The 26,740-nt window shown below is 44.8% G+C and overlaps 1 protein-coding gene across 5 annotated transcripts; it reads left to right on the top strand.

The window, feature by feature from the left end:
• Window positions 1-1,762: 1,762 nt before the first annotated feature.
• On the top strand, window positions 1,763-26,740 carry srsf7a (serine and arginine rich splicing factor 7a). Of its 5 annotated transcripts, XR_010969813.1 has the most exons (9): window positions 1,763-1,874; window positions 14,700-14,924; window positions 16,663-16,842; window positions 19,242-19,328; window positions 19,434-19,478; window positions 21,652-21,699; window positions 22,464-22,493; window positions 24,534-24,584; window positions 26,260-26,300. XR_010969813.1 is itself a non-coding variant. In XM_068019094.1 (8 exons), exons 2-8 carry the CDS (start codon window positions 14,710-14,712, stop codon window positions 26,312-26,314), a joined length of 681 nt encoding a protein of 226 aa, XP_067875195.1. In that variant the 5' UTR covers window positions 1,764-1,874; window positions 14,700-14,709; the 3' UTR covers window positions 26,315-26,740. The 5 variants fall into 5 exon arrangements, 4 of the variants coding, with proteins under 4 accessions (XP_067875198.1, XP_067875195.1, XP_067875196.1 ...); XM_068019094.1 differs by lacking the exon at window positions 22,464-22,493 and having other exon boundaries at window positions 1,764-1,874; window positions 26,260-26,740; XM_068019095.1 differs by lacking the exons at window positions 1,763-1,874; window positions 22,464-22,493 and adding an exon at window positions 13,843-13,917 and having other exon boundaries at window positions 26,260-26,740.

The raw sequence follows: 26,740 nt of genomic DNA on the forward strand, positions 1-26,740 counted from the left end.
TGATTTTGTTCGTTCCTGGATCTTGTAGTCTCCAACCTATGGCGTGTACCTGATGGAGGCAGAGCTGGGTATCTACAGTCAGGTTGCTGTATCTACAGTCAGGTGTCAAACTGCTTAAGAACATGAGGCCTGAACTACACCCCATTGTTTTTCAAGATCTACAAGATGGCCCTTCATAAAACCTGAGTCTCCTGAAGATATGAATATGACTTCTGGTGCTTGTTCTGGATCCAACAAGGACTTTATTTATATAGCGGCTTTAAGGTAATAAAACACCCCAAGGTGCTTCATATGAGATTATAAAGCAAAATTTGACACCAAGCCACATAAGGCGATATTAGGACAGATAGCCAAAACTTTGCTCTAGGAGGTAGGTTTTTAAGGAGCATCTTAGAGGAGGAAAGAGAGGTGGAGGTGTAGGGAGGGAATTCCAGAGCTTAGGGGCTAGGCAGCTGAAGCCAATGATGGAGCTATTATAATCTAGGATGCTCAAGAGGACAGAATTGGAGGAGCGCAGAGATCATGAAGGGTTGTGGGGCTGGAGGAGATACAGAGGTAGAGAGGGGCGAGGTCATGGAGGGATCTGAAAGCAAAGATGAGAATTTTAAAAGCGAGGCGTTCAAAGACTTCTGCTTGCGGCAGGCACTGGTTAAAGACTGATTTCAACCAGCATCTGTTTGCCCTCCATCTCAGAAAAAGATGGTGCCCGCAGGCAAGGATTTGGTAGGGAAACTGATTCTCCTTTGTCTGAAAGATCCCGGAAATGAAATTTAGCCCGAGGGCAGATGTGGAGAAACCATTACCACATGCAGGCTGCCACCGAAAAGACAAATATCTAAAATATGCTGACTTGGGCGGCACAGTGGCGCAGCGGTTAGCACCACAACCTCACAGCTCCAGCGACCCAGGTTCGGTTCTGCCTGTGTGGAGTTTCAAGTTCTCCCTGTAACCGCGTGGGTTTCCTCCGGGTGCTCCGGTTTCCTCCCACATGCCAAAGACTTGTGGGTTGATAGGTAAATTGGCCATTGTAAAAATTGCCCCTAGTGTAGGTAGGTGGTAGGAGAATTGAGGGAAGGTGGGGATGTGAGAGGGAAAATGGGATTAATGTAGGATTAGTATAAATGGGTGGTTGTTGGTCGGCACAGACTTGGTGGGCTGAAAGGGCCTGTTTCAGTGCTGTATCTCTAAACAAAATAAATAAACCACTTACCAGAGGGGAGCTGCTGGTCCACTCCCCAACCAACTGCCTTGGGACGCCCATTAAACCTCGACAACTGGACGATAATGAGGCACGAGGCCCAATATTCGATGCGCCTTGGGCCGGCCCCATTCAGACATTGGGAACATTTGCTTTGTGCCCATTTCCTTGGGAGCCACCCAAAAGTAAAATACTGCAGATGCTGGAAATCTGAAACAAAAACAGAAAATGCTGGAAACACTCAGCAGGTCTGGCAGCAGCTGCGGAGCGAGAAACAGAGTTAACGTTTCAGGTCGTGACCTTTCATCAGAATTCCTTGGTGCCCTCGCTCGCCTCATGCCGGAGCTACTCGCGGTGCGCATGCTCCTGACGGTGGCCCTTTGCCGGAGCCACTCGCAGTGCGCATGCGCCTGATGGTGGCCCTTTGCCGGAGCCACTCGCAGTGCGCATGCTCCTGACGGTGGGCCTTTGCCGGAACCACTCGCAGTGCGCATGCTCCTGACGGTGGTCCTTTGCTAGAGCCACTCAGTGCGCATGCTCTTAACGACTCCCCCCGCCCCCTCCCCCTCCCATGAGGGTGACAACCAACGCTTGAGCCGAGCGGCCTAGCTTGTGAGAGCTGCGCAGGCGCGGAGTTCCGCGGGTGCTTGAGAGCGGGACGGAGAGAAAGAATACGGTAAAAAATAAATGGGGCGAAATCCAGTGAGAGGAGTGGGGTCTAATAATAAGGGAAGGCTACTGCCTGGGCCTGCGAATCCCCGCTCCCATTGGAGTCCTGGTTAAGGTTGCCCCCTCCCCCGTGTGGCGGCGTGGAGTAGGCCGTAGGCCTTTGTTACTGCGGGGTCGAGTGTTGGGCCGGCCGGGAAAGGGAGAAGGAGCAACCGGCTGCGGATCTATTCCCAGGCCCATGGTCAGCTACCAGGGGAGGGTCTCCCGATCAGGTGTGGTGAGGGCGGTTTGATGGACCGCGTGTCCAGGGGAAGCTGAGCCCCTCGAGGTCAGGGCCCGCTAATGCTGCTGCGACCTGTCCGACTGCAGTGAGGGGTTCAGTCAATCGATGGACAGAGGAGGGGCGCCGGGGCTGCGGCTTAGGCTCCCGGGTTCCTTCTGGGACAGCCCATGATGTTAAAGGTGATACTTTATCTGATATATATTTTGAAGTAGTCAGAAGGAGCCTTTCATTCTTCAAATGCACGAGAAAGCAGATTAAGCTACTTTCAGATAGTTTCTACATCCTGCTTTCTCCTCTTTCCCTCCTTTGGAGTGTTCCAATCACCCCCTCGTACTAGTGAGGGGGGAGAGTCAACAGCCAGTAGTCATGGCCCGTATCGATACCAGTGACGTAGGTAGAAAGAGGGATGAGGTCCTGTGGGCAGAGTTTAGAGAACTTGGAAAGAAACTAGCAAGCAGGACCTCAAAGGTAGTAATCTCAGTATCATGCACTAGTGGGTATAAAAGTAGGGTAGAACAGGTGAATGTGTGACTGGAGATATGGTGCATGAGAGGGCTTTAGATTCCTAGGACATTGGGACCAGATCTGGGGGAGATGGGACTTGTACAAGCCGAGTGGGTTGCACCTGAATAGAGCTGGGACCAATATCCTTGTAGGACAATTTGCTAGTGTAATTTTGAAAGTTTTAAACAAACTTGGCAGGGATGTGGGAGCCAGGAGTTAATAGCAAGGAAAAACAAGATGCACAGAGATAAAAGCAAAATACTGCAGATGCACAGAGAATTGGGAGAGACAGATATCACTAGAGTAGGCAACAGTATGGTATTAGATAGGGTCAGAGTATGAGGGAGGGAAATAAGGTCTAAATTAAGTTTATTGTGCATATATGTGAATGTGCGGAGTGTGGTAAATAAGGTTGGTGAGCTGCAGGCGCAGATAGCCACATGGAAGTGTGATGATGTGACGATAATGGAAATCTGGCTCAAAAAAAAGCAGGACTGGCTATTCCTGGATACAAGGTGTTCAGGAAAGATAGGGAAGGAAGGAAAGGAAAACAAAAAGTGCTGGAAATACTCAGGTCAGGCAGCATCTGTGGAGAGAAAAGCAAAGTTAATGTTTTAGTTCTGTGACTTTTCATCAGAACTCTGACATAAAAGGGAATCCAAAAGTTGTCTTTAGGCATATCAATAATAAAAGAGTGATAAAAGGAGTAGTGGGGCCGACTAGGGACAAAAAAGGGGATTTGTGCATGGGGCAGTGGGACTGGCTGAGATACTAAATGAGTACTTTGCGTCTGTCTTTACCAAGTAAGAAAATGCTGCCTGAGTCATGGTGAAAAAGGTGGTAGTTGAGACACTGGATGGGCTAAAAATTGATAAAGGAGGTGTTAGATAGGATGGCTGTACTTGTGATAAGTCACCAGGGCTGGATGAGATGCATCTAAGGATACTGAGGAAAGTAAGAATGGAAATTGCAGAGACACTGGCCATAGTCTTCCAATCCTCCTTAGATACAGGGGTGGCGTCAGAGGACTGGAGAATTGCAAATGTTACACCCTTGTTCAAGAAAGGGTGTAAGGATAAGCCTAGCAACTACAGGCCAGTCAGTTAAACCTCAGTGGTGAGAAAGCTTTTAGAAATGATAATTCGGGACAAAATTAACAGTCACTTGAACAAATGTGGATTAATTAAGGAACGCCGGCACAGATTTATTAAGGGAAAATCATGTTTAAGTTGCTTAAGTTTTTTGATAAGGTAACAGGATTAGAGAAGGTTGATGAGGGTCACACGATTGATCTGGTGTACATGGACTTTCAAAAGGCATTTGATAAGGTGTCACATAACAGGCTTGGCAACAAAGTTAAAGCCCATGGAATAAAAGGACCATGGCAGCGTGGATGTGAAGTTGGCTGAGAGACAGGAAACAGAGAGTAGTGGTGGACGATTTTTCGGACTGGAGGAAGATATACAGTGGGGTTCCTTAGGGGTCGGTGTTAGGACCACTTTTCTTGATCTATATTAATGACCTAGACTTGGGTGTACAAGAGTGGGCAAAAACATGGCAGCTGTGGAAAAATGTGAAGTTATCCACTTTTAGGAAAAACAGAAATGCAAAGTATTTCTTAAATGGTGAGAGATTGGGAAGTGTTGATGTCCAAAGGGACCTGGGTGTCCTTGTTCACGAGTCACTGAAAGCTAAAATGTCAGTACAGTAAACAATTGGGAAAGCAAATAGTATGTTGGCCTTTATTGCCAGAGGATGAGTACACAGGAGTAAAGGTGCCTTGCTACAATTATATAGAGCCTTGGTGAGATTGCAGCTGGAGTATCATGTACGGTTTTGGTCTCCTTACCTAAGGAAGGATATACTTGCCTTAGAGGGAGTGCAACAAAGGTTCACCAAACTAATTTCTGGGATGGTGGGATTGTCCTATGAGGAGAGATTGAGGAGGCTAGGCTTGTGTTCTTTAGAGTTCAGAGGAATGAGAGGTGATCTCACTGAAACATAAAATTCCTACAGGGTTCGACAGGATAGATGCAGGAAGGATGTTTCCTTTGGCTGGGTGGATGGGATCTAGACCCAGGGGACACAGTCTCAGAATAAGGAGTAGGCCATTTGGGACTGAGATGAGGAATTTCTTCACTCGGAGTGTGGTAAATCTTTGGAATTCTGGAGGCTCAGTCATTGAGTATGTTCAAGACAGATCGTTAGATTTCTAAATATTAAAGGCATCATGGGATATGGGGGTAGTATGGGAAAATGGTGTTGAGGAAGAAGATTAACCATGATCTGGCTGAATGGTGGAACAGGTTCGAGGGGCCGAATGGCCTACTCTTCCTATTTCCTATGTACAGTTACGTGGATAGATTGGAGCAGCCGAGGCTATTCTCCTTGGAGAAGAGAAGGTAAAGAGGAGATTTGATAGAGGTGTTCAAAGTCATGGGTCTGGACAGAGTAAATAGGGAGAAACCGATTTTAAGGTGCTTAGCAAAAGAAGCAACAGCGACATGAGGAAAACCTTTTTGACACAGCGAGTGCTTAGGATCTGAAATGCACTGCCTGAGAATGTGATGGAGGCAGATTCAATTGTGGCTTTCAAAAGAGAATTGGACAATTATCAATTGAGGAAGAGTACTTTATTTTATTTATTTAGAGATACAGCACTGAAATAGGCCCTTCGGCCCACCAAGTCTGTGCCGACCATCCACCACCCATTTATACTAATCCTACATTAATCCCATATTCCTACCACATCCCCACCTTCCCTCAATTTCCCCTACCACCTACCTATACTAGGGGCAATTTATAATGGCCAATTTACCTAACAACCTGCAAGTCTTTGGCTGTGGGAGGGAACCGGAGCACCCAGTGAAAACCCACGCAGTCACTGGGAGAACTTGCAAACTCCACACAGACAGTACCCAGAATTAAACCCGGGTCGTTGGAGCTGTAAGGCTGCGGTGCTAACCACTGCGCCACTGTGCTGCCCTCTTCTGCTCTTCTGTGAATAGTGCCATGGGATGTTTGATCACATAAGAGGGTAGATAGGGCTTTGGTTTACTGTCTCTTACAAAATCCCGCCAGTGCAGCTCTCCCTCAGTACAGAACTGGAGTGTCAACCAAGATTTTGTGCTCAAGTCTCTGAAGTGGGTCATGAACCCATAAGCTTCTGACTCTGATGCAAGAATATTATCACCAAAGAACACTGGAGGGATTCCAGATTTTTGGTACCCTGGTAAATGTCTCTCTTTCCAGGAATGGGGGGGTGTAGAATAATCCCTGTGAACTGTCAAACCTCGACAGATTGTTAGAACAAACCACTCTTGTGACTTGCTTTTGGCTGGTATGGCTGAGTGTTACTGGCATAAACCATTGTTGCTTTTTGTTCCTGCTCTGTATAAATTGAATCCATTAATCTTAGTACATTGTTCCTGGTGAGCATCCTTTGGGCTTTTCAGATAGTGCAGTAGCCAGCTGCAGTACCATGTTACATTGTGATTTAAGCTGGTTGTAGTGGGCTGTTTGCGATCCTGTCAGTTACATAACTTGAGTGAATTGTGTGGGTATTGGCACAAGTTGCTTTGTGTTGCACATTTTGAGTTGTTTCTGGTCACACTTCTAGTTTAGAATATGGAGTGCAGCATGATGTGAGCTGAGGTTCTAATCAGTTTGACATGGCTTTGTGGTGTCTGTTTCACTCCGTTGCTATGTGACACTATGCATCACTAAAGTTCCAGTAATTCTTGCAGGAAGAGGCAGCTAACCTATTGAACTCCATATTTACTATATAGAACACTGGATTCATTATGAACATCTAAATGTGTGGCTATATTCTGCATTTTTTTTCAGTGACTGGTGAGAGACTGTGTAAGATTATGGAGTAAAAGTATAATAGTTCAAGGGTCCTGGTATAGAATACATCTCCCTTACTGGTGATAAAGGAGCTGTCCTCCATTTGGCCGCTGCTCTAGTTAAGATTGCAAATCTAAGGTGCACCGCTCCATGGCGCAGTCCTTAATCATTTTTCTTGCTCTTGAAGCAATCTGTTTGCCATTCCTTTACTGCTAGCTTTCTGTTTTGTTTATTGGTGTGTAACATTTCTTTCTGACCCGACCTTAAAAATGGGAGAGATTATAGGAAAACCTCTGAATCTGACATCGTGTCATCAAATGATTTTGCATAGGTGCAGCATGTGGATGAGAAATAAGTGGGGATCAAGGGTAGACCCTAGGGGGAACTCCAAAGCTATGGGCTAGAAGATTAGCCATTGCAGGAGATTCTCTGGCTATGACTGAATAGGCAAAAGTGGGACAAACAATAGCAGTTCTACTCAGCTGGACAATGGAGAAGAGTTGGAGGAGAGTGTGGTCAGCCATGTCAAAGGCTGCAGAGAGGGATGAGGAGGGATATTGGACCACTTCACCCAGGATGTCATTATGACATTGATCAAGGCTTTTTCAGTAGCAGGGGAACAATCTTGATTGGACAGGCCCAAACATGGAGTTACAGGAAAGGTGGGCACAGATTTAGGTGGTGATAAATTATTCCGGGACTTTGGAGAGGAAATGGAGTTTAGAGATGGGGGAGGGGTGGTAGCTGTAGTTTGCAAGGAAGGCATCAAGGCTGGGTTTTTAGGCCGAGATCGCTGCACATTTGAAAGAGAGGGGGGACAAAATCTGAGGAGAGTGAACAGCTTGCAATATCGGCTAGCATCGGGGCCAAGAATGGATGTTGGGTGGTCAGCGGAACCGGAGGCGGATTTCAGGCACGCGATGAGTTTGGCGAAGGAGCAAGAAATTGGTGAGAAATTAGAGAAAGAAGCGGAGGGTTGTCTTTGCACTCAGGAGTAGTTTTAGACACTGAGTACTGAGAGTCTGATGTGGTCCAGCTGGATCTGGTGATGAATAACTGGACCATATATACAAACCATATACCATAATGTGCCATATATGTTCAGACCTGCTTCTCTTGGATTTAAGCGAGTGAAGATGGGCCATACTAGGGGTGACAGCCAGGATAGGGGATTAAAGATTTTGCTGTAGACAAGGGCATCAAAGGCAGAAGTGAGGTCGTGATTGAGCAGATTAACACTTGCTGGAGAATCGTTGCAAACAGAGGGCCAAAGAGAGTTGGGAGTTTGAAGGTGCCATTGTAAGTGACTTGGAGTTTTTTTTTCCCCCAGTGGCGGTTGGAAGAGGCGTGTGAGGCATACAAAGAAGTAATCAGGTGGCTTTGCCTGTGAGAGATGTTGGGAGTATAATATATATTTTCATATGGTTGCTTGTGTACACAACACTGCTGTGCTGCAGGTTTATATATATACAGTGAGTGTGGTTTTGCAGGCCAGGTTTTGCCATTGCCCCCCTCAAATCTAAATCAGGGGACATAATCACTGACCAACACAAACAAATGGACCGCTGGGTTGAGCACTACCTAGAACTGTACTCTAGGGAGAATGCTGTCACTGAGACTGCCCTCAATGCAGCCCAGCCTCTACCAGTCATGGATGAGCTGGACATACAGCCAAGCAAATCAGAACTCAGTGATGCCATTGATTCTCTAGCCAGCGGAAAAGCCCCTGGGAAGGACAGCATTACCCCTGAAATAATCAAGAGTGCCAATCCTGCTATACTCTCAGCACTACATGAACTGCTATGCCTGTGCTGGGATGAGGGAGCAGTACCCCGGGACATGCGCGATGCCAATATCATCACCCTCTATAAAAACAAAGGTGACCACGGTGACTGCAACAACTACTGTGGAATCTCCCTGCTCAGCATAGTGGGGAAAGTCTTTGCTCGAGTCGCTCTGAACAGGCTCCAGAAGCTGGCCGAGCGCGTCTACCCTGAGGCACAGTATGGCTTTCGTGCAGAGAGATCGACCGTTGACATGCTGTTCTCCCTTCGTCAGATACAGGAGAAATGCCGTGAACAACAGATGCTCCTCTACATTGCTTTCATTGATCTCACCAAAGCCTTTGACCTCGTCAGCAGACGTGGTCTCTTCAGACTACGAGAAAAGATTGGATGCCCACCAAAGCGACTAAGTATCATCACCTCATTCCATGACAATATGAAAGGCACAATTCAACATGGTGGCTCTTCCTCAGAGCCCTTTCCTATCCTGAGTGGCGTGAAACAGGGCTGTGTTCTCGCACCCACACTTTTTGGGATTTTCTTCTCCCTGCTGCTTTCACATGCGTTCAAGTCCTCTGAAGAAGGAATTTTCCTCCACACAAGATCAGGGGGCAGGTTGTTCAACCTTGCCCGTCTAAGAGCGAAGTCCAAAGTACGGAAAGTCCTCATCAGGGAACTCCTCTTTGCTGACGATGCTGCTTTAACATCTCACGCTGAAGAGTGCCTGCAGAGTCTCATCGACAGGTTTGCGGCTGCCTGCAATGAATTTGGCCTAACCGTCAGCCTCAAGAAAACAAACATCATGGGGCAGGACGTCAGAAATGCTCCATCCATCAATATTGGCGACCACGCTCTGGAAGTGGTTCAAGAGTTCACCTACCTAGGCTCAACTATCACCAGTAACCTGTCTCTAGATGCAGAAATCAACAAGCGCATGGGAAAGGCTTCCACTGCTATGTCCAGACTGGCCAAGAGAGTGTGGGAAAATGGCGCACTGATACGGAACACAAAAGTCCGAGTGTATCAGGCCTGTGTCCTCAGTACCTTGCTCTATGGCAGCGAGGCCTGGACAACGTATGTCAGCCAAGAGCGACGTCTCAATTCATTCCATCTTCACTGCCTCCAGAGAATACTTGGCATCAGGTGGCAGGACCGTATCTCCAACACAGAAGTCCTCGAGGCGGCCAACATCCCCAGCTTGTACACACTACTGAGTCAGCGGCGTTTGAGATGGCTTGGCCATGTGAGCCGCATGGAAGATGGCAGGATCCCCAAAGACACATTGTACAGCGAGCTCGACCCACCGGCCGTCCATGTCTCTGCTTTAAAGACGTCTGCAAACGCGACATGAAATCCTGTGACATTGATCACAAGTCGTGGGAGTCAGTTGCCAGCGTTCGCCAGAGCTGGCGGGCAACCAATAAAGACGGGGCTAAAATGTGGCGAGTCGAAGAGACTTAGTAGTTGGCAGGAAAAAAGACAGAGGCGCAAGGGGAGAGCCAACTGTGCAACAGCCCCGACAAACACATTTCTCTGCAGCACCTGTGGAAGAGCCTGTCACTCTAGAATTGGCCTTTATAGCCACTCCAGGCGCTGCTTCACAAACCACTGACCACTTCAAGGCGCGTATCCATTGTCTCTCGAGATAAGGAGGCCCAAAAGAAAGAAAAAAGAGTGTGGTTTTGCAGGCTAGGTTTTGCCATTGTTTTTTTTTCTCTCAATCTGGCTGAAGTAGGTTTTTAAGAGCCCAGCCCTGCATGTGGGTGCCTGAAATACCTGAAATGGAATATGATCAGAGAATAAAAATACAAATGTTGCGTGTAGGGCAACAGCACCCAAAGCTGAGCCGCAGTAACTGTTCTCAGGGCTGGTCCCCCAATGTGATGGGGGCATTGAGGCTTTGGTAAGAGTGCAGAGGAGGACCACAAGATTAATTGTCATTTTAAAACACCTTCACTACCAAGATAGGCTTAGTAGCGCTGGGATGTAAACACAAAAGGCTGAAAATATTCAAGAGGATCAAGCAGCATCTATGGAGAGAAGCAGAGTTAACTTCAGACAGCAGGTCATCGACCTGAAACATTGGCTCTGGTTCTCTTTCCACAGTTGTTGTCTGACCTGAGTATCTCCAGCCTGTTCCGTTTGTCGATCAGATTTCCAGCTTTCAGTATTTTGTCATTGTATTAGAAGAGCTGGGAGTGTGCACTTTAGAGAAACGCAAACTATGGGGTGATTTGATTTAGGTTTGAAAAGAACAACTGAACTGGTTTGTCTTCATGCGAACAAATTATTTCAATTGGATAGGTTAGAGAGGACCAAAAGTCATGATTACAAGTTGCGCAAGGGCAGAACTACAGATTCATAAATCATTAAAATTCGCAATGCAGCTCAACAAGACCATTTTTATAAAAAGGCAAACATTGGTGTTCATTTTTAGAGGAATAGAATTGAAAAGCCGAGAGGTTATGTTGAACTTGTTTAGCACCTTGGTTAGACCACACATGGAGTACTGTGGACAGTTCTGATCTCCATATTAAACAAGAATATAAAGGAACTGGAGAAGGTGCAAAAAAAGGTTTATAATGGTGATGACCAGAATTGAAAGGTTGTAACTATCAGAAAAGATTGAACAGACTGGAGTTCTTTTCCCCAGAAAACAGAAAGCTGAGGGGTGAGATGATAGAAGCCTTTAAAATTAGAAATTATAAAATTGTGAGTTTTGATGGGGGAGATTTTTCCACTTGGGGGAATCTAAAATTAGGGGTCATAAATATAAGATGGTCGATAATAAATCCAATAATGAATTCAGGAGAAGCTTCTTTACCAAGAGAATGGTGAGAATGTGGCACTCACTACCTCAGGGAACGGTTGAGACAAATAGCTTAGATGCATTTCAGGGTAAGTTAGGTAAGTATATGAGGGACAAAGTAATAAAAGGATATGCTGATAGGGTGAGAAAGTAGGAATGTTACAAGTGAAGAAGGTTCATGTGGAGTATAAGCATTGGCATAGACCAGTCGAGCTGAATGGTCTGTTCCTGTGCTTGAAGAACTAGGTTGGATGTTGGGACGTTCTTTTTGTCAGAGAATAGTGCACCTATGGAACAGGCTGTTGGCTTGTGTGGTGAACACTAATTGGCTGTATTGTTTCAAACAAGAGCTGGACCTGCTTCAGGCCGGGGAGAAGATCACCTTGTACGAGAGGTAGATATCTTATTAAAAAAATCAAGGTCGATGTGATGTCCTGGACTAGTTTCGATCGCCTAAAGAGGTTGGAATGGACTTTTGCAAAACTGTGTCCTCCACCACCACCTGCTGATTAGCCTGGGTTTTTATCTTTATTTTTTGCCTCTCCCAGGTGATGACATGGTTCCAGACGGGTAGAGAGTGTCTGTTTTGTGATGCATAAGGCATCTGATGGAATAGCGGGTCTTTTCATACGTTCACTTCTAACGTTCTCAGAACTATCCTGTTCCATTTGCTGCCTTACTGTAATTTTGACGTGCAACTCCCAGTGAGCTTTGAGGGCTTCCAACTCTCTGCAATCTCTTTTAATCTCTAAAACCCTGAGGAATTGAAATGGTGCACTGCAGGTGCAGCTTTTGTTACTGGTTATTAAGCTAGTTATGTGATTAATGTTACGACTGAGGTGGGAGGAGTGCACTGTTTTTTCTAGTTCTCCTTCTCCACAGGTCACAACATATATTTAGATGTTTGCCCAGTTACTGATATGGTCAGTCATAGACTCTATTTTATCCCACAATAAAATACACCAACCAGGTTACATTAAAAAACAACAAAATTATCAGTTTATTATAAAACAGGACTTGATCAGTAACGGAGGGAAGCATTAAAGCACCTTTTACCGTAGCCCCCCCCCCCCCCCTTTCTCTTCCCTCCCCCCCCCCCCCCCCCCCTTCTCCTCTCTCTCTCTCCGGTCTCTGGCCAAACACTTGCTAGTTCTTGAAGAAAAAAAGATTTACAGAGTTGTCGGTTGTCCCTTTTTCGGTTTGGCATCCCAAATATGTGTAGATAGCTGTCACTGGGATCTTTTCCTGGATCAGTTCGTTCAGGCGGCGTCAAGGATTTATCCGGCAGATTTTTCCAGCCTCTCAGGAGAAATGCGGCAACAGGGGTTTCGAGCAGAACTTTCAGGACGACTGTAGCATCAATTTCTCTATTTCTTACACTCACTTCTAAGAGCTGCTCAAAGAGGTGGGAAAGGCCGAGCTGTGGTGAGTTCTCTCCTGGCTGGTTTTTAAAACTCCAACTGACTGTCCAAAGTGAAACCAAAACAATATCTCGAGTCAAGCTTCCTGACCCCTATAAATCTGACCTGTCACTTCTCTGTAAACATCTTCAAGTCAAAAAGCCTTTGCTGGGTATTTATCTGACGACTTCAGTACATATTGTTTGCAAACAAGACCTCTCAGTCTTTTCAATGACCCCAGTGGAAAAATAAATCCATGGAATCCCTTTCAGTTTTCCCAAATGAAACCTAAGTCCTCAAAATTCAACAAAAGATCGAAGTACTTTCGTAACATTACTGAGTGTATTGGTGTTGTTGGCACAGGACTTTGTTACGCTCAAGTATTGTTATTTTGCACTTGCAAGGCATAAAGATGCTTCTGTAACTATCATCTTCGCTCAGTCACAACTGTGGCCCTGAGGTTCACTTTGTCCTTTCCCCCTGCAGTTGCCATGGTGCAGTCCTTAATGCATCTCTCTGTGTGCACAAAAAGGTCTGTGATCCAATTGAAGTGTTTAAGATGATCAAAGGAATTGATGGGGTAAATAGAAAATATTTCCTCTGCTCGGTGTGGGGGCAGGGGAGGGGTGGGGGGTGGTGGTAGTTCAGATTAAGGGGACATAATTTTAAAATGAGAGCTAGGCTGCACACGGGTGATGTCTGGAAGCACTTCACACAAAGGGTAGTGGAAATCTGGAACTCTCCCCCAAAAAGCTGTTGAGGCTGGCGGTCAATTAATTAATTAATTGTTTGTTCGGCAAGGAAATTAAGCATTACAGCTGGTAAATGTTAAGGAAGAGATCAGTCATGATATAATTGCATGGCAAAACGAACTTAAATGGTCGTCTCCTGTTCCTGTGAGGATCTTTCAGAAGGCTTGGATTTAGTCTGCTCAGCTGGTTAGTTTTCGTGCATGTGTTTTAACTTTCAAAGCAACTAATACAGTAGATGGAGCTCTTTGTGAACTGAGCAGTTCAGTGCCACAGGAGCCTTCCCTACGCTGTATCTGTAGCGAGTTGCCTATTCTATTCCAATCCAGAAAAGACATTAAAGTAGGAACCAGCTGTGCATGAGTTAGCTGCAATAAAATTATACTTGAAAGCCACCTTGCTTTAAAATTGAGCCACAGCCAATTTCTCATTGGCCCAGCTGCAATCAAACAGTTTACATATGCCTGCTCAATAACCAACTGTGTGGCCTTGAACTTCCCTTGACACTGGCCCTTGTGGCATTGGAAGTGTTTAGAGGTGGTGCAAGTTTTGAGAGAACATACTTGGCACAGCAACATTGAAATGGTTCAAAAAATAATACCAACCTGCTTCCTAAAGGAGATTGCAGAGAACCAAATCTGTTACACAGCTCAAAGATATCTGGTATTTTGGGTGAGTAGTATTTTATTGTCTTCCTAAATTAATTTTGAGAGTTATTGCTCTTTTTGCAAACTCAACTGTCAAGAGATCTTACAGTATCATCACACTGTACTTCAGAAAGCATCAGAAATTTTGTTATGATGTAACTATAAAATGGGAGGCTACTTTGGAGAGAGAAAGGAGACATTGCTCCTGGACTCTCCTTACTCCTTAATTACATAGATGTTAAAACAAGAATTTCATGTGCGCACTTTTTTTAAACTAAAGAATTCAGCTACTATGTTGGGAGAGGAAAAGCAGCTGTGTGTCTGTGTAAAGTTCTGAGCTGGCAGATACATTTAGCGTGTTGCACTGCCTGTGTTTCTGCCATATAACCTGCTCCAGTGCCAGTAGGGTGGGCCTCTGTGACTGAATACTAGACCCAAACATTACACATACTCCAGTGTAGCTGTGTGAGGACTTGAAGCTCTCATAGTTGAGTATTGTTTGTCGCTGAGGTATTTATGCTGCATTGTTGTATAATACTCTCAATTTAACATTTTCTCAAGGAGAGTCTGGAGCTGTGTGAAACCTGTCACCCACGACAGCTAAGCATTTGTAAATGGTTTTTCAACTGCTCTTAAAAGTCGTAGCTATTATAGAAATCTGGTACTAAAGTAATCAATCGTGTCGAATTGTCAGTAGTTAGACTCTGGGCCAGTTTTATTTCAAAACATATAAAATTACCAGTGATTATATAAGGGAAGAAAATGATTGCCTCCGTTGGGATTGATTTTATTTTTTGACTTTTGCAGGAGCTGAAGAATGTCGTATTATTCCAGAAGCTCCAGAGCTTCAGACTGCAAGGTCTACGTTGGTGATTTGGGAACAGGAGCTGCCAAAGGAGAGTTAGAACGAGCTTTCAGCTACTATGGCCCTCTGAGGAACGTGTGGGTAGCACGGAACCCTCCGGGTTTCGCTTTTGTGGAGTTTGAAGACCCCAGAGATGCAGAGGATGCTGTGCGTGGGATGGATGGCAAGTGAGTATATTGGGAAGTCCCTCAAACTGTACAAAGGGGCAATGTCACAACTAGTAATCCAGAGGTTCAGCCTAATGCCCTGGGAATACAGGTTCAAATCCCACCACGGCAGCTAGTGGAATTTAAAATAAATTAATTAATGAAAATCTGGAGTTGAAAACTAGTCTCAGCAATGGTGCCATAAAACTATCATCAATTGTCATAACCCATTTGGTTCACTAATGTCCTTTCAGGAAGGAAATCTGTCCTTACCAGGTCTGGCCTACGTGTGACTCCAGACCCATAGCAGTGGGGTTGACTCTTAATTGCTCTGTGAAATGGCCTATCAAGCCGCTCAATTGTTAAGGGCAATTAGGAACGGGCAACAAATGCTGGCCCTGCCAGTGATGCTCACATCCCATGAAAGAATTTTTTTTTAAAATGCAACATTGGCACACCCAGTTTCCATTGAAAACCTGAGTCAGGGTGCCCTTGATGTCTGAGTTAGTTTGGATGGTAAATGACTTCAGTCTGAAAAGACCACAAAGATCCCAGCTTCCATCCCCATTCTAACATAGAATGTACATCACAGAAGCAGGCAGTTTAACCCAACTGGTCCATGCTAGTTTCCCCCCACCTCCCCTTCATCTAACCCTACTGTACTTTCCACTTGCCCTTGTGCTTATCCAGCTTCCTCTCAACTACTAGTGGTAGTGAGTTCCACATTCTAACTGATCTGGGTAAGGAAGTTTTTCCTGAATTTCCTATTGGATTTATTGGTGACTGTTATTTATGGTCCCTTGTTTTGATCTCCCCTACAAGTATAGAGTACATCAAATGTTCTACCCTCATTAGTCCTCCTTGTTACTTCCTCAAAAAATTCAATCAGGTTAGTCAGATATGACCGTCCTTTAAAAGGACCATGCTGACTGTCCTTGATTAATTACCATGTTTATCCCATCCATTATTTCACACTCCTAACCTACAATGTCTGCTTTGTCGCGCTGTTCTGTAAAAACAGAGGCAAAGTACTCATTAAGATTCATTATGGGGATAGAGTGGGGCAATGGGACTGACTGGATTGCTCTACAGAGAGCCAACACGGGCTCGATGTGCCATAATGACCCTCAGCATTCTCTTTTCTCGTAAATAGCAAGGTATCAGTGGACTGGTCAGGTGGGCAGAAAAAGTGACAAATGGAAATCAGTCTGGAGAAGTGTGAGGTAATGCATTTGGATAGGGCAAACCAAGACAAGGGGAGTACACAATATATGGTAGGATGCTGAGAAGTTAGAGGAACAGAGGAACCTTGGAGTGCATGTCCACAAATCCCTGAAGATAGCAGGACAGGTAGATAAGGCGGTTAAGAAGGTATACGGATGCTTTTCTTTATCAGCTGAGATATGAATACATGAGGGGTGGTGGTGGTGGGGAGTTATGCTAGAACTGTATAAAACACTAGTTGGGCCACAGCTAGCTTACTGCATACATTTCTGGTCACTGCATTATAGGAAAGATGTGTGCTTATCTAGTATTTTGTGTTTCTTTCTTAAAACCTGAATGCTGTTGGAGGTCAGGATATATGTGTGTTTAGTACAGCACGCAGCTAACTGCTTACAAACGATTACTTAGTCTTCAGTACGTTTTATGTAGAGAATTCAAGTGGGGTTAAGGACCTGAAGTGGACGTTCAGCTGCCTATATCATTGCCCCATAATTCTTTAGAAACCTGTTTCTTTCACTTTCTCTCTCCCTTTCAGGGTTTTGTGTGGATCGAGGGTGCGAGTCGAGCTGTCAAATGGGATGTCACGCAAATCGCGCTTTGGCCGTCCTCCCGCTCGCCGCCAATTTGATCCCAATGATCGTTGCTATCAGTGCGGCGAGCGTGGCCACTATGCCTACGACTGCTACCGTTATAGCAAGAGAAGGCGCGGCTTCAGGTAAGCTGCAGCGGGCACGCTGGCTGGAAAGTGGGGGTTTCAGTGTCTTGCGATCAGCGGAAAAAGCATGACACTTAGGAAGGAACTGCTATATAAGTAACTCGCCCTTGAAAAATCTGAGCAAAGTGGGGAAAACACTGTAAAAGTCTAGGGAGAGCAGTAAGAGAGATTGGATGAACTTTGCCAGCTCAGTGTTGGTCTAGCACAAGTGTTTCAAAAGGAGATGGCAACACAAACTTTATCTTGACAGTTCCTCTCGCTGGTTTAATTTCCACAGCATATTTGCTCAGACATGACACTGTCCTGTTCTTGAATCTAATACACTGAAACTCCTGGTCTAACAGCCCCGCTGACTGGTAAAGTTCAGTTCGGTTATGTTCTAGCGCGGAGCAACGTTGAGGCAGTCCCGTTACCTACAGCTTTAGAAAATCCCATCTTTTGCCCCTGCACGCCAGCTTCCTTCTCCCTTCTCCTGCCAAAAGAAAGTCCAGTGCAACACTTGGGTGCTCTGTTAATTTTCTAGACTGTAGGTAACTGAATTTGATAATGGAGGTATTCAAAATGTTATATCTTGAGGTGACTAATGAAATTTTTAGAGGACTTGTGTTTTCTGATTTCCATATTTTATGCAAGTGTATATTCCATGTCTGACTTGTCTTCTCTTTAAATGCTAGAATATGTACATTGAAACGTTTTAATCTTTTTTAAAAATTTGCCCTGTGTGTGTATATTATATATATAAATGTGTAAAGTAAGCTTTTGCTATGCATTGTACCTGTACTATGCAGTTGAACCCTGTTAATTGGGACTCTCAGGTGGAAATATTCATAAGGTTGACAGATCAAAGTAACCCATGGACCTGAATCCATTGGGACCAGTTTGATTCCGGAGAAGGTCCTGCCTAGCCTGTCCAAATTAACAGATCTCAGCTGTTTGTGAAATGAGTCAAAAGTTATGAATTAGTGAGATGCGTATTGAGTCCAATATGATAGTAAAGGCAAATCCGTAAAGACAGATCCAGGCAGTTGTTTTAGTTTTGAGGAATATATTTATTATACTGGTGGCAGGGATGAAACAATAGTGTTTTTGAAAAAAAAAAATAGCCTCAGTGCTCACATTGACTGTAACCTTTAACCTGCTTCCCTTGTGGCAAATTGCCAGATGGAGAAACCGTAGATTTTTTTTTTTTTTTGCTCCGTACCCCTCTGGTGTTGAACTCTCTGTCGTTCCTTACACAATTGGCTATTCTGCAACTATGAGTCTAGGTGGTGTGTCGCCAGGCCATTACATCATCAAGGGCATCTCAGTCAAGGCTAAACTTGGCTTCGCCTCCTGCACTTTTCAGCAGGAGTCCTGCATAGCTCTTTTTCTTTCACCTCCCTCTATTCCATCATTCAAGTGGTGTTCAGGCCAGTTGAATGGCTACATCAGTTCTGATTGGTTAACTCACTGCGGACTGGAAATTGAATGTGGGACCTTCTGGTGTCTGACCTTTAGTATTTCACAGTGTGGTGCATTTACCTTGGTTGGGGGTGAGGGGCGCAGCGGGTGCAGTTTTGTAGAAGTAAAAAGTTGATGTGATTGTTTTCAGTCACACAATTCTAGTCCTGCTATTGTTCATCCCTAACCACCAGGCTTTACTATGTTTTTCAAGGGCTGTTAACAATGTTTCTGGTGTAATAATTCTTTGGCTAACGATTCACCTGATCCAACCTTTCAGGTTGCTGCATTTGAGTCTGTCGCCATGATTAATGATCTTCTGACCCTCATGGCACCGGGCCTTCTAGCAAACTTTGGCCACTGCGGGTTCAGATCTTCTGTTGTGCGCATATACCTCTACCTGAGGTTCTGCTTCGTCCTGCCTTTAAAAAAAATCAGTCTACGGTCTTTGTGATACAGAAAATTGGCCAGTTTAAAAGATGTAACGCTAAAGTACGCCCATCAAGCCAACTAATCAGGCACTCCGGTTTGCTAGAGGAGCGTCCATCTTAGTCCGTCCTAGTCCAAACTCCCCTCAAATATTCCACAATCAAGCACCACATGTATCCTGATTTGAGCTTTCTGTGTTTGGAAGATCTGCTAGACACAACGAGAAATGAACATAATTAGACCAACCTGCGTCTTCTAGATCTTCTAGATCTCTCTGGGGCAGAGACGGCTAATCTGTTCTGTAAAGGTTAATTTCTTATCAGGAGTAGTTTATAATTTTACAAGCCTTTTATAAAAAGTATTTAATTTTAATGTGACTTTTTAACGCTTCAATAATTTGGCTTTACGAATCCACGTTTAACTTTTTAAAAGTAACCGTTTTGATAATTTTTTGACACTTTGTGCAGCATGGCTAGCTGTCTCGTGTGCCCTTCCACCAAGCGAGCTCATTATATTCTCTTCTGTTTTAGTCGGTCTCGGTCTAGGTCTCGTTCCCGTTCGAGATCCAGATCAAGGGGGCGTCGTTACACCAGATCCCGCAGCCGCAGCCGCGATCGGTAAGTGACTGAACCTGGCTTTGGAATCTAGGATTTGGGCTCAGTAGCTTGCCTTTTCTTTTTCCTTCAGAGGCTGATGCTCTGTAAATTGTTCTTGCATTTCAGCCGATCTCGTTCCCGTTCTCCTTCGTATTCTAAGAAGAGAAGCCGGTGAGTGGCGATCAGCAACCTAAAGTTAGAGCTAGGCCGTTCAGGGGTGATGTCAGGAAGCACTTCACACAAAGAGTAGTGGAAATTTGCAGCTGTCCTCCAAAAAGCTTTTGAGGCTGGGGGTTAATTGAAAATTTCAAAATAGATTAATAGATTTTTGTTACATAAGGGTATTAAGGGATACAGAACCATGGCTGATAGGTGGAGTTAAGGTAAAGATCAGTCATGATCTAATTGAATAGCAGAGCAGGCTTGGGCTGAATGGCCTCCTTCTGTTCCTGTGGGATTTGGGACAGAGGAAAGCTTCTTTCTCTGACACGCTCTCTCTGGCATTCTCTCTAGCTTTCTGTCATAAACGTGGAACAAATGTGATGGCCACACATGCCATATAACAGCACTTGTTACTGCTTTGAGAACATGAAACTTTGAATGAATTGAGCTATGATTTTGATGAGGGTGAAAATACCAGGGGTTGCAGGTCTTTTCAAAAAGAAAAACAATGACAAACTTGGGTGTAAGCAGAGAAGTCAACTGGAAAGGTAATATAATAAATTTACCAAGAAGGGACATTGTAGTGGTCAGTGTAACTGAGGGTGAGGCAATTCGATACTTCTGTAAAAAGAAAGATTGGGGATATGGCTGGTAGTTACATAGGACTTAGGAGCAGGAGTAGGTCATTCGTCCATTTGAGCCTGCTCTGCCATTCGATCTGGTTGTGGTCTCAACTGCACTTTCCTGTTTGCCCCCATAACCCTTGACTCCCTTGTCTATCAAAAATCTAACTCCGTCTTGAATAAATTCAATGACCCGGCCTCCACTGCTTTCTGGGGAAAAGAATTCCATAGACTATCAACCCTTTGAGAAAAAAAAATTCTCCTCATCTCTATCTTAAACTGTGTCCCCTAGTTCTAGTCTCCCCCACAAGAGGAAACATCTTCCTGGTATCCATTTTATCAAGTCCCCTTAGGATCTTATGTTTCAATAAGATTATCTCTCATTTTTTTAAACTCCAATGGGTATATATATTCATAAGATAAGCCCTTCATCCCCAGAATAAGTCGAATGAACCTACTCTGAACTGCTTCTAACGCAATTATATCCTTTTTCAAATAAGGAGACCAAAACTGTACATAGTACTCCAGATGTGGTCTCACCAAGGTCCTGTACAGTTGCAGTAAAACTTCCCTATTTTATACTCTATTTTCCCTTGCAATAAGCGCCAACATTCCATTTGCCTTCCCAATCACTTGCTGTACCTGCATACTAACCTTTTCAGATTCCTGTACCAGGACACCCAGATCCTTTTTTACCACCGATTTCTGCAGTGTCTCTCCATTTAAATAGTGTGCAGCTTTTCTATTCTTCCTGCCAAAATGGATAAGTTCACATTTTTCCACTCCATCTGCCAAATTTTTGCCCACTCACTTAACCTATCTATATTCTTTTGTAGTCTCTTTACCTCCTTTTGACAACTTTCCTTCCTATCCTGGTGTCATCAGCATATTTAGCAACCATACATTTGGTGCCTTCATCTAAATCATTGATATAAATTGTAAATAATTGAGGCCACAGCACTGATCCCTGTGGCACTCCGCTAATTACAGCTTGCCAACCCAAAAATGACCCGTTTATCCCTACTCTCTGCTTCCTGTTAGCTAACCTGTCCTTTATCCATGCTAATATGTTACCCCCTACACCATGTGCTCTTACCTTGTGTAGTAACCTTTGACGTTGTGGTCAATGTGATGAGTGGGGTGGACTTTTTGAGGCTAATTGCCTCTTTGTGATCCTCAAAATCCTTATATTAACTATTCTTAGCCCAATTGCTTCACATTGAGTTGTACCGTTGGTCTGAATCCATGTAATTGAGGTTAAAGTAATGAGTGTCGGGCTTGCATTAAATTATGTTGCATCTTGATGGTGATTGTTACCAGGTAAGTCTTTGGTTGGATTCGGATTTTAAAACAGGGAACCCAGTAGGAATGGTGTGGCATGTTGGGGGTTATGTTGGGTCATATATACACATACAGTTCAGAGTATTAGGATTACAGGAGTATAAAGTGAAATGAAAGTAACTTGCACCAATGTCCTTTTTAATAAAGCACTCAAATGGCATGGTTTAAAATGTTTAGTGTGTAATGTAGTTTAAAGGGCAAACTTTGTCTCTCTGCAGGTCTCTCACTCCAATGAGGTCCAAGTCCAGATCTCCAATTAGAAGAAGGTAGGTGAAATTTTGTTCTGCTCGGAGCACAGCAGGTCATATATGTTGGAAGGTTTTATGTGAATTACTGTGGAAGGGGAGATGAGAGTGGCCATTCGCTTGAGGGGGCCTGTGTGGAGGAGAGTAAACTTTTCTCCCAAAACACCACTGGCTCAGTGAGTAGCTGAGCCATGCACATCAGCACAGGAAGATCCCAGGTTCATTTCCTGGCCTCTGCTGAGTTAGGCGACCTTAGCCAAGGTGGCTGTGATATGGTGCTTCGATAAACCTCTGCCTTCCTGGGTTGGGAAGGAAGATTTTTGTCTCCTGATCATTATCCAGTATTTCCTGATGGAAGTCCACCCATGTGGATGTTGGACAGAGACCAGAATCAGCTCAACTCTGAACCCCCCCAGTCTGTCAGCACTTGAGGTGCAGAAGATCAGTGGTCAATTGGACATGGTATTGTGTTGGTGCAATCAACATCAAAAGGAGGGGGAACAATTGGCTAGAAGTTTATTTCTTAAAATTAAGACACTATCTATCATCAGGTAAATGTAATTTTCTTGATCTGCATAGACATTTGACAACAACAACTTGTATTTATATAGCACCTTTAACGTGAAATCATTTCAAGGCACTGCACAGCAGTGCAACCAGACAAAAATCATCACTGATCCAAAGAAGGGTACAGGGGTGACTAAAAGCTTGGTCAAAAGTAGATTTTTAAGGGCACGAATGATTATAAGTTTTTCCACACCAACTTTATCCCCATCTTTCCCAAGGCTGTTACCTGCTTGATGCCTGATGAACGCGTAAGTACACTTTATTTTTGAGAGTCTTGACTGTAAGTGTTGGTAGACCATTTGACTGCAGGAGGCATTACACCTGGGCCTGATCCTGTCACTTCCAGCAGGAGTTATGGGGTAATGTGCAAGAAGGAAATCATGGCTGGGCCAAGATGAGCTTCTGATCACATACTTGCTCCATCACCAAGACCGCCTACTTCCACCTCTGTAACATCACGCGACTCCACCCCTATCTCAGCTCATCTGCTGCTGAAACCCTCCTTCCTGTGTTTGTTACCGCTAGACTGGATTATTCCAGTGCTATCCTGGCTAACCTCCCATCTTTGACCATACGTAAACTTGAGCTCATTCAAACCTCTGCTGCCCATATCCTAACTCACCAAGTTCTGTTCGCTCATCAGCCCTGCACTTGCTGAACTACACTGGCTTCCAGTCCAACAAACCCTTCGTAACCTCCTCCAGCCCTACAAGCCTTCAAGATCTCTATGCTCCTCTAATTCTGACCTCTTGTGCATCTCCTGTTTTGATTGCTCCACCATTGGCTGCTGTGCCTTCATCTACCTTGGCCCTGAGCTCTGAAATTCCCTTCCTTAACCTCTCTACCCCTCTCCTCCTTGTAAAATGCTTTTTATAGTCTACCTCTTTGACCAAGCTTTCGGTCATCTGTCCTAACATTTCTTTGTGTGGCTCAGTGTCACATTTTGTTTTATCACTTTTGTGAAGTGCCTTGGGCATATTACTGCATTAAAGGCACTATATAAGTTGTTGTTCGTCCTCCCCATAAGTCAAGGCCACTGGGGCTAACCTCGCGCTGACCTAGGATTGAACCACGTGCCAGACTAATGTGCATCAGTCAGCAACTTGCTGCTCAAATGTGCTGCTCCGTAATGGGACCTCTACTGACACATAGGCAGAAGGGATGCCGCTTGTGGAAAATCTAGAAGTTTCCTTAAACTGCCAGAGGAGTCCTTTACAATGAAGTGTTCCTTCATATACTGTCTTGAAATTAATTTTGACAGACAATGTCTTGATTGAGCTCTTGGTGAGAGTCTTAAGCGGTAAAATGGTGAATTGCTTTTGTGCAGTACATGATGTTGAAACGATTGGTGCTTGCATGCATAATATGCTGAATTGTGTTTTCTTTTTGCACCCTTTCCTAAAGACCCTGACTTGTAATTGGTAATTTCCTCTAAGAGGGTGGCCCTGTGCCGTTCAATTGCGTGTCTAGGATAGGATTGCTGAGCCCCTCTACTTGCAGGCCTCACTGGATAGTGATCAGGAGTGTTGATTCCTCCCTGAGCAGGAGATGCTGGAGCTAATTGTGCCATTCTGGTCTGTCCTCCATGCTGTGTACTCCCAATCGCTCTGCACCCACCATTTGCTACCATGGGCTTCAGGTGAAGTGAGAGGGAATCCCTTGTATACTCTTCCCATCTAAAAAAGCAACGCAATGCAACAATCAACTCTTAATAAGTAATGGATACACTGCAGTCTGTTCACCTCACTTCTGAACTACAGTTTACCTGTCACATTAGCAAATGGAAAAACAAGGGTAGATAACTTGTGGGTCAGTGATGCAGCAAAGTGTTATGTAGACAACTCGTGTTCCTGGTTCAGACAGTGCAAGGTCTCCTGATAGCTGAAGAGATAAAGAGTTCATGACATGGAGAGAAAATCTGATTAGACTTGGCTGATCACTACTGGAATTGTATTCTCACAGTTCAAAGCCTGGAGCGAAATAACTGTGCAGTGGCGGGGGTGCGGCTGGAGCCGTGAAGGGCCAGGGTGGCGGGGGTGCGGCCGGAGCCGTGAGGTGGCGGGGGGGCAGCCGGAGCCGTGAGGGGCCTGGGCGGTGGGAGTGTGGCCGGGGTGATGGTGCAGCCGGAGCCGTGAGGGGCCGGGGTGGCGGTGCAGCCGGAGCCGTGAGGGGGCAGGGGGCGGCCGGAGCCGTGAGGGGCGGGGGTGCGGCCGGAGCCGTGAGGGGCCGGGGTGGCGGTGCGGCCGGAGCCGGGCACTGGTTGCTCTAATATTTCTCTTTGTGTTCAGCCCTTCAAGATCAAGGTCTCGATCAAGGTCTTTTTCCATGAAGCGAGAAAGGTAGGTCCATCCCCTTAGCAAACGGCAACAGATTGCATTTTATATAACTCCTCTAAGGTCGTAAATGGCCTTAAGGATTTGAAGTGTAATCAAAAAATGGACATCGAGGCTAAGGTGGAGAAGCCAATTGTGCAATTCTGGACTGTGCCCGATGCTATATACCTTCACTCTACAACTACCCAGCAGCCAGGGGGTTGGGTGCGGCACAAGTAGTTGGAGGAATGGTGGTTCGTAGGGATGGGAGGGGCAGGGTCATGAAGGGAATTGAACAAGCGGATTAGAGGTGTGGGGAGGAGAAGCTAGGAGCCAATAAGGAGAGGGATGATGGGCGAGCAGGTCCTGGTGTCGGAATAGTGTTTTGATGAGCGTAACTTTGCACAGCAGGTGGGGAATAGAAAACAACAGAAAACTGCTTCAATTAACCTTCGGTCCAATGTTGGTGGTTACATCTGCTCAGTGTTGTCCTCTTACTATCCACTATCCTCTAGCTCAATTAGCACAAACGTAGAAATGTTTCTTCCCTATCTTAGCTCATTACTCTTGTAGTAAAAAGACAACTTGAAAGAAGTAGTTCGCATTTTGGGTATGAGTCTTCAGAGCCTGATATTGCCGATAGTCAACCGTGAGATGAGATTAAAACTACCGTATTTGCCCTCCTTAAAGGCTAGTGGGCCCAATCTGGCATTACACCTGAAGTACACTCTTTTTATGTGAAAACTGAAATCACGTTTAAGGAGCTGCATTTGAGAGTGAGCACTAGGGAGCGGTAATGATTTGTAGTTGAACTGAAAGGACTGCATTGGGAGTTGTGCTCCCTAGACATTATGTGAAATTACTGCACTCATGAGCTACTGGATGGGCATCTTAACTCAATTAGAAGGATAGTTTCCAGGAGTTAGAGTTGTTTATTTTGTGAGAAACACTAGCTTTGTTGGTGACATGATGTAAGACTTTTAAAGTCAGAGGGTTGGGCAATCTGGTTGGATGGGTTATTTCAGATGGATGGAGATGGCAGAAGTGGAGGTCAATGTCTATAAATTCTGTGGCATTAGGTTAGATGCCCGGAAGTATTTTATTTTGTCAGTCTTTGCTCTCGGGGCAGAAAAACCTGCTGAGACCTGAGTGAAGAGTCACTGCAGCCATCTTCACGAGTTCCTGATTTAGCTGTGATCACTGAGTCACATAGCTGTGCTAACCTGAAGCTTGTATGGTGGCCTTGGGAAGCCGGACAAGAATTCCCCGGAGCTTATCCCTAATTATGGTTACGGTAACCAAGAGATTGCAGTACTGGACGAGCAACCCTGCAAATTCAAATCCCACCTTGACTAGTTGTGAAACTGAATTCAGTAAATCTGGTCATTAAGAACTGGCACCAGAAAATGCCTGAGAAAGCTGCCGGATTGTCATAAAAAACCCCAACTGGTTCACTAATGCCATGCCAACATGTGACTGCTTCCCCCATAGTACATGGTTCACTCTTAATGTAATCAGGTGTGATAGATACTGTTGCCTATATTGTATTTTTAAATTGGCTTCTGGTTTCTTTGTGGATGAGTGTTTTACCTGCTTCACTGTGTGGCTTTACCTTGATGGGCTGTTGGTCCTTGAACACAGAAAGAGTGCGAATTCAACCACTACCCTTTGGCAACAGTTTTCCTTTTTATTTTTCTTTCAGTCATTCACCTTCAGAAAGTTCTCGTAAGAGCCCAAGTCCTGGAAGAGACGATTGAAACGGAAAGACTTTGTGAAGAGAACGGCAATGGGGCCCTTGTCGCCTGACCATCTTTTAACTAACCTAGATGTTTTAGTGCCTTTTTACATGCATGCATTCCACAGAGAAGTGTTACTACTGTTCACTTAGCACGAGTAAATGTTATGAATTGAATGTTGTGAAATGAACTGTACAGCTTGTTCTATGGAGCTTCCTCATTAGCTGGCAGGGGTTCAGTAAAATGCTCGCATTTCTTTGTATTAAATTTTACACGTTTATCAAAGTACAGAAATTCTGCTTCAGTGAATTTGTTGCAGAGTGTGCCAGGTAATGTCATGAAGGTTATACAATTGAGAATTTCTAAAGCTTCCAAACCAGTTAACTATTTCGTCTCTACAGTTTTTCCTCCCAGTTCCCAATAATAAAAAAAAGGCTTAAAATGTAA

The sequence above is a fragment of the Heterodontus francisci genome, chromosome 40 (assembly GCF_036365525.1).
Source record: "Heterodontus francisci isolate sHetFra1 chromosome 40, sHetFra1.hap1, whole genome shotgun sequence".
In the NCBI taxonomy this organism is placed as follows: Eukaryota; Metazoa; Chordata; class Chondrichthyes; order Heterodontiformes; family Heterodontidae; genus Heterodontus; species Heterodontus francisci.

Coding starts and splice junctions, on each gene's coding strand:
- srsf7a (XM_068019094.1), top strand. CDS start 14,710: ATGTCGTATTATTCCAGAAGCTCCAGAGCTTCAGACTGCAAGGTCTAC. Junction 19,329..19,433: donor CGCAGCCGCAGCCGCGATCG/GTAAGTGACTGA, acceptor CTTGCATTTCAG/CCGATCTCGTTCCCGTTCTC. Junction 19,479..21,651: donor TATTCTAAGAAGAGAAGCCG/GTGAGTGGCGAT, acceptor GTCTCTCTGCAG/GTCTCTCACTCCAATGAGGT.